This window comes from Galeopterus variegatus, unplaced genomic scaffold (genome assembly GCF_000696425.1).
Source record: "Galeopterus variegatus unplaced genomic scaffold, G_variegatus-3.0.2 Scaffold6978, whole genome shotgun sequence".
Lineage (NCBI taxonomy): Eukaryota > Metazoa > Chordata > Mammalia > Dermoptera > Cynocephalidae > Galeopterus > Galeopterus variegatus.
Genome location: NW_007733089.1, coordinates 96,408 through 107,866, shown reverse-complemented (window position 1 = coordinate 107,866; position 11,459 = coordinate 96,408). Strand labels below are relative to the sequence as shown.

The 11,459-nt window shown below is 38.7% G+C and overlaps 1 protein-coding gene across 1 annotated transcript in view; it reads left to right on the top strand.

The window, feature by feature from the left end:
• Positions 1–6,030: 6,030 nt before the first annotated feature.
• Positions 6,031–11,459, top strand: part of GRXCR2 (glutaredoxin, cysteine rich 2) — a 12,841-nt gene continuing 7,412 nt past the window's right edge. The window contains exon 1 of the mRNA XM_008591512.1: positions 6,031–6,401. Coding sequence (XP_008589734.1) covers positions 6,066–6,401 — 336 coding nt within the window. The 5' untranslated portion in view covers positions 6,031–6,065. The remainder of the gene's footprint in view (positions 6,402–11,459) is intronic.

Sequence of the window (11,459 nt, the reverse complement as noted above, 5' to 3'; positions counted from 1 at the left end):
GGGGGTTTGGCCTGTGATAGAAAGACTTGTGCCAGCTCTGCTCAGAGGTAATTAGGAAAAGACATTTCAAAATACAAGGAAGATGGCCTATCTCTCCATTCTGGAGATTTACAGATAACACAGGTGTCTACATTTCAAAGCAAACTGTGGGGTATCCCCTGAGGCAGAACTTAGCAACTGCACGGGTAGCTAAATTACATCCCAGCCACTGAGAAGCCTTCCTGATCGTATATCCAGAAGTCTGTTATGAGTTTTAGAATATGATGACACTAGTTAAAATAATTTTCTGGGGCCGGTCCGGTGGCGCACTGCTACAGTGCGCCGCGTGGGAGCACGGTGTTGGAGCACAGTGTCGCTCCCGCTGAGGGTTCGGATCCCACATACAGACCGGTTCCCGCTCACTGGCTGAGCGAGGGGTGGGCGCAGCACCGAGGGTTGCGATCCCGTTGCCGGTCCCGGTCCGGTACGGGCGCGACACTGAGGGTTGCGGTCCGTTGCCGGACACGAAAAAAGACAAAAAAAGGAAAAAAAAAAATTTTCTGTCCCATTTTTAAGAAATTGTCTTTCCTTGTTCAAGTGATCAATTTCATGATGTGGATAAAAGCATCGATAGTGAGAAACATGAGCTTTGGGGTCAGATCTGGGTAGGCCCCAAACAACCAACATTTCATGACAGTGGGTCTCTGGGCAGGTAACTTAACCTCTCTGCACTTCAACTTCTAGTTTCCCCATCTATGAAATATCTCTTTCATGTATGGCAAATGCTCAATAGGCCGTAGCTACTTTGCAGTATGAAGGTGTGAGAGCAGGAGGTGGGGAGAGTTTTTAAGCAGGGAAGTATTTTAGAACAGCATCTCTCAAACTATTTTCCTCACAATACGGACTCCAAAAATAAAAAGAGTTTTGTGGGCATTGCATTTTGGAAATGGTGTGTCCCACAGTGGAGACTGACAAAGTCTATTATTAGTACATTAAACGTTCTAAGACCTGCAGTAAAGAAATCAGTTTAACTTGCCTTAATGCAGCATTTCCCAAACGTATTTTATTAGGATATATTAAAACAAAACAAAACAACCCACCCCCCCACAAAAAAACCCCTGTTACTTCTGTGGTCATACTTTGGGAAATGATGTAGGAGAAAATGTCTTACCTCCTAATGAGAGCTCTTTGATCCCTCACTTTGGATTGGCTGGACTGCTCATATTAGATTGTCCTGCTATGTAGAGGGAGCCAAGTGGGATAGGCCACCAGACTATCTTATGCCACCTATGTCCATAATGAAAAATCCATTCCTGAGGGACCATAGAAAATCTAGGGGAAAAAAAAAAAGGTGATGTGGTATATGATAGTCTCTTGAATCATTGCCTTGGAAATTTCTATTTTAGGTGATTGGTAGAGCAGAGGCGGACTATAAACTTAGATTTTGTTTTTTCATGTTTTTTATAAAGTCCCATGAACTCTCTACAAGTGATCAATAACTATAATAACCTTCTGCTATAATAATATTTCAAAGGGAAATGCCAGACTGGAGTTTAAATACACACACACACACACACACACACACACACACACACACACACACACGCCACGTAGTAACATATGAGCAGATTAAAAGGATATGTTTAATTTATAAACCCTACTCTGATTAGAAATGGTAGATATGGAAAGATCACTAAAGGATAATGTTCATACTCAATTTGCAATAATTGCACATTTCTTTCATCAAGACATATCTAATATAATCTCCCAAATCCCCAAATGCACATAAAAATAAAGTTCGGTAAATGACATTAGACAGGATAGGATAAGAATTCTACTCCTAAGAAGATTCAGAATACTCTAGGGGCTAAATCAAAATGCATGGAAGCAAACTTAGGTATCTGTGAATATTTTTCTAAGAGCATAATTTTCCCCCAATTTTTATTATAAACATTTCACACATGCAAAAAGATTGTGAGGAATAGTACAATAAGCAGCCATCAAGAATTGTGAACATTTTTCTATGTTTTACTTCATATAAATGCACATATATTTAAATATGCATATATATATATATATATATGATGAGGGAATAAAATTTTTCATAATAAATTCAGACATCATGACACTTCACCTTAAATATTTCAGCATGTATCTCCTACAAAAAAGATGTTCTCCCATATAATACCTAACGTTATCCTGCCTAAGAAAATTAAGAATAATTCTATAGTTCCTTCTGATACAAATTCTAGAGTCAAATTTCTCCAGGAAGCAATTAAGTTGCATACATTGCACTTGGTTATATCTCTTTATTCTCTTTAAATGTAGGATGTTTCTCCCACCTCCAACATTTTTTTCCCTGTGACTTTTTGATGAGATCGTGTCTTGTAGAGTTTCCACAAAGCGGCTTTGTGTGCCTGATTGTTTCCTCTTGGGCCATTTAACTCACTCCTCTATCTCTTATACTTCTTGTAAACCAAAAGTTAGGGTTGCTTAAATATTGATGACTTTTGTGAAGAATACCTCATAGGTCGGGTTTATTCCAGTTTGCCTCCTGCCCTGGGGTAGGTGCAAATAGCAGCCTCTTTCACCATAGACATTATCCTGATTTGGATACCCTATCTATAAATAAAGCATGACCTCAGAAGACATAATAACCATTGGGGATGCCAAGTTTAACAATTGCTAGGTATCCATCAGAGCTTTTAAACAGTATTGAGCTCCATATTGAGATTTTAAATGACTGATTTTGTTATACAAGTCATCACTACTTTCAATAACCCATTGGAATTTTTTGCACCTGTGTACAATTCTGAGTAAATGATTCTTCCTCGAGTCTGGCAAAGTAATTTCTTTTTGTATAAAAACGACATCAAAATTTTTTTTACAATAAAATCATATTATTTGGGCCGGCCCGTGGCTCACTCGGTAGAGTGCGGTGCTGATAACACCAAGGCCATGGGTTCGGATAGAAGAAAAAAACAACAAAAAAAAATCATATTATTTGGGCCGGCCCGTGGCTCACTCGGTAGAGTGCGGTGCTGATAACACCAAGGCCATGGGTTCGGATAGAAGAAAAAAACAACAACAAAAAATCATATTATTTGCTATTGCTTGAATTCAATCAGAGGAAAAAGGGCAAATGTTGAGAATTTAATTTTCTCCAACTTATTGCATAAATTCATGTGTATTTTTAAATGTTAGGCATAGTTTGCTTTTTATAAAAAAACTTTTTTTCCTAATATTAAAATTAGTACTTGCTAATTATGGAAAATTTAGAAAAATATAGAAAAGTATGAAAAAGAAAATAAAATTTACCTCTACTTTCCTCTTCAGACAGAACCACTGTTAACATTTTAGTGTGTTTACTTTCAGTCTTTTTTTCCTTATGCAGTTTTACATATTAAGTTCTGTATCACAGAACATAAAATTCTGTTATACCTTTTCCTGCTTAACCTGTATCATAAACATTTTTTCATATTATTTCAAACTTTTTGTAAACCTTTTAAACATGACTACATAATTTTTCATATTGTAGAATTCCTACTGTTGAACATTTAAGTTGTTTTCAATTTTTTTCTAGAATGAATAATATAATCGAGAATATTTATCTATATGAATATTTTGGTGCTTTTAAAATTATTTCCTTAAGATAAATTATTGGTTGGAAAGAAATAAATTTTTTCATTTATTTTTCTCCTGATTATCAAAGAGGATGAGCTTATCATAGACCAGTAGAATATAATAGAAGTAGGAAAGAAAAGAAATTATTCAGAGTCCTCCACCCAGAGGCAACTGGCGTTAGCACTGTGACATCATTTCTTGTGATACATGCAGTTATTTTCTTTCTTAGTAATGTTCAAGGATATAAACATTTTTGAGGCTTTTGATAATACTGCTAAGATTGCTTTCAATTTATCAATTTATCTTTTTCTGGAAGTGTACGAATTGTGACTATTTAAAAACATTAACATGTAGAAATTATCAAGTAAGCATGGTTGTTTCAAAACTTCCTAGGAATTTGGTTTGGCTCACTGAAAATCTGTCTGTGAACGTGGGTAAGAGCATAAAAAAAGTGTTGAACAGATGTTACTCAGAACATTCATCCCCAGTTTCTGATCTGGTTGAAGTTCACCTTTTTGAAGGGCTACTTTTGTTAATGGTGTTCATTTTGGGGGCAATTGAAAATGTTCATTGGGCAAGTAGCTGTGGAAGTCAGCTCCCTAGGTTCTTCTAGATGAATGTAGGCTATTGGTCATTTATTAATACCTGTTTCCTGGGATAGATGATAGAAGAAAATATTCTTCTAGTTAGGGGCTCCCAATCTGTTTTCATGGCCAGGCACACATAGAAAATAATGGTATTTGTTCTATACACTGGACTAAGTGGATGATGCTGATGTAATCCGACCCCCCTCCCCCGGCTGCGGGAGGGCTGAGGGATCAAGGTCTCAGCCTCCCATAATCCACATTCATGGCACATCCTGGCCAGCTCTGCATCCTAGGGAACCTAGAGGAATGTGTCCTCTGATGCACTAAAGAGCAGATCAGCATATCTGTCTTTTTTTTAAGTGCTGTTTTCCTTGTCTCCCCAACCCCCACACACCTATTCCTTGCACTGATTACACTGTGACACCTCTTCTTAGTAGATTTCTTAACAAACTTCTGATTATACATATTCAATATTCTCCACAAAATATGCTCAATTCCTATTCAAAAAGTTTTATTTATTTGATTGAGGATGTCATTAGGAGTCAGATGCAACCTTGAAAACAGGTGATGAGGGGTGGACCTAAGGCGAGGGGGTGGATGAACGGAGGCGGTGGCAATAGAACTCCCAGGAATGGCTGTAGGAGTACGGGAGAGGGCGGTGTGGGCAGCTGTATACATGGGGATGCCATCAGCAAAGACACACCCTACCATTCCAGCTCTTCAAATCCAGCCCATCCTTTTAGACCCAGCCCAAGAGCCTTTTCCTTTATAAGCTTTCTTCTTCCATCCTTGTCTCCTTAAAGACCACTCCCTTAGAATAACTGTTCTGGGTGGGGCTCAGCAGTGGACAGTTTGCTCCCTAAGCATGTGGTTATTCTTTCACATGTGTTAGGTCTGTTTCCTAAACTGGATTGTAGGCCTGTTCTCAGGCCCCGCATCTCATGCTTCCCTGATATTCATCCTAGTGACTGTTTCAGTGTTTGGTATTTACTAGGTCCAACAGGCAGTGGGGACTAGTGCTGTGCTTGCGCATGAAATATTTTCTTAGTTTTTTTTTAAATTAATTTTTTCCTTTTCTTTTTTCTTTTTTGGTTATGTATTTTTTTGCAAACAAAATCTTAAATATAAAATGCATATAAAGTGGAGCTGCTCTGGTTAATGCAAGGGTAGAATCCAGGACCCTTGGCCTCCTCCTGTTTCAAACTGCTGCCCCCAAGAACCTCCGCTGTATTTAGGGCTGCACGAGACACAATTTGAAAACTTCAGTTTGGTGGACTGATCATGGGTTTTAAAGTCAGACAGATCTGAGTTCGAATCTCTGCTCTGTCACTTAGCCTCAATAGAGTAGACAAATGAGAAAACAGAGGTAAGCCTCACTTTCCTCTGTAAAACAGAGACAATAATTTCTTTGTAGGATTCTTACGAGGACCAAGTAAGATAATGCCTGTAACAATCTCTGGCACTTATTAAATGCTCACTAGATCATAGCTGTTATTGGTTACAATAACAAGACACGTGCTAACGGATTATCTGTTCGTTATTGAATTGGGACTTGTTTAGTCTAAATAAATTCATTCATCCTCAGGTTAAGAAAAGCCAGGGTTGGATTGAAGTTATAGGTGAGCTTGGGATTAGGAGGGGAACCAATCTTGTTTTATATTCCATCTACTCCAAACACCCACATCGCTTGCCTTTTCATGAAGGTCTTTAAATATTTAATTGTATGGGTGTCAATTGCTGTAAATTGAGCATACCCCAGCACCAACTTGAATTAATTATATGCAGGAGGAGAGAAAATAAAATGCCTTTTTCTCAGATCCTCAAGTTTCACTGACTACACAGAAGCCTGGAAACCACAGGGTGAACTTGCTGCTGATGGAGGATCCTGAGAAGAAGCTGAATCAAAAGAGTGATGGCAAACCCCGGAAAGTGCGATTTAAAATCTCCTCCTCCTACAGTGGTCGAGTGTTGAAGCAAGTCTTTGAGGACGGGCAGGAATTAGAGTCTCCACAGGAAGAATATCCTCACAGTTTTCTCCAGGAGTCTCTTGAGCCAATGGATGGTGTTTACAGGTCTGGGGAAGACCCCAAACCCCAGCTGTATGCCCCAAAGCTGACTGCTCAGAGGATCAGTGTGTTTAGAGAAGGCAATGCCTATACTTTGGCGGGCAGCCAGCCTCTGTTCAACAATTACAAGGCGAATGACCATAAGGTTGGTATTGTGCATTGTATATAAGCTTTACATTTAGGGCTTTCTAAAAGGTGTTTAGAGAAACACCTAAGTGCTTCAGATTTGTGTCACACTCATATTCACATACCAACCAGAGCTGTAGGCGCACCAAATGGGAAGCTGTTATTAAAGTAATATTTCTGGGACAAAAATAACAAGCTTGTTGACTACTCACTGGAAAGTGCAATGAGCATATACAGTATTCAAATTCCATCCTAGGTAATACATTGTAATTGGGTCTTTGGCTGGGTTTTCTCAGTACGTAAATTAAATAGAGCTGCAGTGGTTTTCTGATTGCCAGACTTCTGCTTTAGAAAATTATGCAGCCGTGGTTTGTTCTGTTTCCTGAAAGACCTGAATGTTTGAAGGTGTTCATTTTACTCAGCCAATTATTCAGCTTGTGGTTTATCCATGTCTTGTTTTTATCCTCCTATTGCCTTCTACTGCCTGCTTTTAAAAAATGTTTGTCTATTTATTTATTTACTTATTTATTTATTGTGCCTTTCCATTGCTTTGGGTAGTTGGAGTCCTTTGGAAGAGATGGTGAAAAGCAAATCAACCAGAGATGTTTCATGGGGAAGAAGTTTGAGCTAATAGTTCAATTGAAGAATGTGTTTTATCTGTGAATTTTAATTATCTTCCCCCATACCATGAATAATCAAAAACCCACACATGATTTTCTTTTAAGCTAGAAGAATCTGGAAAATATTCACTCATTTCCAAAATTCATAGGAGATGTGGATTTATGCTTGGCCGGTGGGACCATGAAAGCTTTTTAAAAAAAGATTAAATGCAATTATATAATGTATCCAAGTTATTAATGGATAGCACAGCAAGGTATGTTCTCATCTTTAAAGTGTGAAATTCAGATAATTAGTCTCTAATCATATTTATTGTTAGTTTCCTAAGGGAATAGACAATACATCTATTGCAGACAAATGTACTGGCTTTGCTGGCATTAGTAAAAGTATAATTATAGGCATGTCCACAATTGCCAAAAGTAATACCAGGATTCTTTTCGATATTAAAAAAGGCTGGAAAGAACAAACCCTTATGTTAGTGGAGTGACTTATGCATTATAAGGTGCTGTCACATACTATCCCTGTCTGTATCTGTCACATTGGATCTTCACCATAACCTTGAAGAAGAGTAAAGTAAGGTCATTCCCATTCTACAGATGAGTGTCAAGGTAAGGGACCCACCCAATATTACAGGGTCCTTCAGTACAGAGTCAGAATAAGAATCCAGGTCTTCTGATTCCCCATACTTTTTGCCCTGTGGCATGTTCCTTTTTAGAGAATAGGATCATTATGTAATAATGATGATGATGATGATAACTATCATTTATTGTGAGCTTATTATGTTCTAGGTATGTGGTAATGCCTTGTACTTACAGTATTTCCTTTTAACTACATCTTATTTATAGATTTAGAATTTACAAAGTCATAGTTCATGCAAACCTTGTATGAGTCCATGGTAAATAATTTGGGGCTGCTTGATCTTCATATGTCATGTGCCCAATCTGGCATTTATGTAAATGTGTGATTTGACATGGATTTATGAAGCCAGATAGGTGAGTTGTCATGGCAGCATGGCTCAAGTCGTTAAAACTCTAGAGGCCATGCTGAAGGGTTGATTCCTGCTTGGTCTTGTTATCTTTGTCTTTTTTGTTGCCTGGTCAGATGCCCTGTCCCAATCTTAGCCAGATTCAGGGTATGAGAGTGGCCAGGATGGGTTCAAGCAGTTCCACACACCAAAACAGTTCGTCAATGTGGTATTTATGAAAAATAAGAGAACAACAGCTGGGATGTCATGATTTTTCAATAGTGAACCCATTTATAGAATAACCCCTAGTAAATGCTGGCTATGAGAACACATTGGGTAGCAGTTATGTGCAATGATTCAAAGCAAGGGCTCTGAACTCGAGCAGATATTTGTACACCAATGTTCATAGCAGCAGTATTCACAAATTGCCTACAGGTGGAAACAACCCAAATGTCCATTGACTAATGAATGGATAAACAAAATGTGGTATGTACCGCACATACAATGCAACGTTATTCAGCCTTTAAATGAGAGGAAATTTTGACATATGGATGAATCTTGAAGACATTATGCTAAGTGAAATAAATTAGTTGCAGAAAGACAAATATTGTATGATTCCATTTATATGAGGTACATAGAATAATCAAATTCACAGAGACAAAGTAGAATGGTGGTTGATCAGGGGTGGAGGGCAGGGAGGAGGAGGAGTTATTGTTTAATGAACACAAAGTTTCAGTTTGGGCTGATGAAAAAGTTCTGGAGATGGTGGTGGTGATGATCGCACAACAGTGTGAATGTACTTAATGCCACTGAGGTGTGCACTTATAGATAGTTAAAATGGAAAGTTTTATGTTATGTATATTTTACCACAATAATAATAATAATATTTTTAAAAAGCAAGGGCTCTGATGTCAGTCAAATCTGGGGTGGATGTCCAGTTCTACCGCTTGCTGTGTGAGCTTGGGCAAGCTACTCAACCTTGCTGAGCTTCAACATCATCATCTGTGGTGCGAGGGTGACAGAAGTACCTACATGAAAGAACTGTTGTGGAGATTAAAAAGATAATACATAAGAAGCAGTTAGCATGGTGCCTGGCACATCGCGTGTGCTCAACCTATGTGATCTACTGTTGTGGTCATGAGCAGGTTCTTATCAAAGAAACACTGAGTCGTTTTTATTTTATGTGATGACTACAGAGTGGTTATAAATAATCAAGGTATTTTAAGGAGTTTGCCTGAGGTTTGTAAGGTTCATTAGAAAGTGGAAAGGAAAAGGTAGGGAGGTAATATTTACTGAACACCTACTTTATACACATTATGTAATTTCATAGCAGTATTTCTATGAGAAAGAATTTTATGAATTGGAAAAACAGAAGTTCATAGGGGTTACATTACTCGCAGATCTTACACAGTTGTCAAATAACATTTGAGAAAATTCTAACACAGTCTGTCTGCTTCAAAAGCCCACTGATTTCTAGTACCCAATAAGGCATTTCTGCATTTAAGAACAGGGCAGTGGAAAGGTTTAATTGTGCCCGAATAACAATCTCTAGGCATGTTGCCACAGACACTGGAGTACGAATGCTCAGTCACATAGGTTGCCATTCCGTGCACTGTGGAAGGAAATGAAAAATTCCTGGCTACATCCTGGCCCTCTATAATGCAAGAGTGGGTGTTCCTCATGTGCAATTGGATGTAACCAGGTAATGTGAACTTTAGTTACACTCAGAGAGTTTCCTTAGACACAAGGAGAAATTTGGCTGTCAGGGTGACTAAAACTTAAACACACCTTAGAGGTGATTTGGGAACCCGCCCCCCCCATCTTTGGAGCACATTAAAAAATTAATTTATTATCCTGGGTGTCTCAGACATTGATCAGCTCAGAGGCAGGGGGGTTAGAGTAGGTTATCACAGATTCTTTTAGCATATTGAAAATTTTGCCTTGAAGAAAACCAGCTCTAGATGTGAAAAAGCTCCCTGGTAACTGAAACTCTTTGGCTATTATTGGAAGTAGAAGTGGAACCTTCCAAAAGCACCACCATCCTTATCTCCTGATGTTCAGAAACTGATAGTCCAGAGTATGAAATAGGAATCCAGTGTGCATAAAACAATAGGAAATGGAAGCTGCCACATGATCCCTTGAAGAGAGGAAGAGAAAACAGGGCCAGATAGGAAGCTTGTGGCTAAATCATTATTGAAAACTCCATGGGTATTTCAAGAAAGGGAACCTGAATATTGAAGTCCTGCTCAAGCCAGGTTTTGACTGAATTTATGAAGGCTTTAAATACAAGCCTGCTTAACTGTAGCATCTAAATAGATTTGGTTTATACAGTTCTATAAGTAGGGCAAAATAGTTCATCCTGAGATGTTTAGTTGTATAGCATGATTGTGCATGTACTACTGAAGAATAGTTTTTAATAATAACAAAAGTAATGATGCCCACCATTTGCATAGTATCTCCAGCTTTTGTAAACCCTGTTTTATATTTTTTTTGTAGTACCTGCCACTCCCAGAAGTTGATATAGTTAGCCTCAGGGATGAGAGCCAAAATACTGAACCCCAGGGACATTGTCCAGTCAACATGGAATCCAGTGGAGTGTTGGGGTAGGGTCCTGAGACTTGGGGTCCTAAGCATTAACTCTTACATTACTGGATGTTAGAGGTTCACTGAAGGGTGGCTGGGGTAACAGGAAAGCAATCCACAGTCTCAGGACAGCACCTGTTTACCACCAAGAATAGAAGTATTTTTATATTTTAATAACCAGTTTGTCTGTGGAGGTACTTGCCAGCTAGACATAAGCCCACTTATACGAGCATACTGAGGTTCCTAGAGGCTATATGCCTTTCCTGTATATGACAGTGGGTGGACAGTAGAATTGGGATCCAGTGCTGTTTCCTTCCAAACTGTCCATACTCTAGGTAGAAATATATGTTCTTGGTCAACTAATCCCTAAACATTTACTCCTCAGGTTTCTTTACTGCATTGTAGAGCCCAAATTTATTCCTCAGCAAATGATTAAGTAACACATGATAAATACATAGAAGGGAACATAAGCTATTAATAGTCTGCTTTAGGGGTATATTTATTGACATAAAAAGATTTTTGTATTGTATGGGTAATGATATGTTCCTATATTTTTTAGAGGAAAATGCTTGTGAATAGTGCAGTGTAGGGCCGAGCCCGTGGCGCACTCAGGAGAGTGCAGTGGTGGGAGCACAGCAGCGCTCCTGCTGCGGGTTGGGATCCTATATAGGGATGACCGGTGCGCTCACAGTGCTCACTGGCTGAGCGCGGTGCGGCCGGTCTCAAAAAGGACAAAAAAAAAAAAAAAGTGCAGTGTAGGTGTTAAGAATATGGGCTTTAGTATGACAGGTTTAGGTTCAAATTCCAGCTACAGTCCCTGAGTAACTCTGACACCTTGATGAGGCATTTATTCCCATTAAGACTCAGTCTTGTCACCTGTAAAATGTGGAAATCATAGCATCTATCTCACAG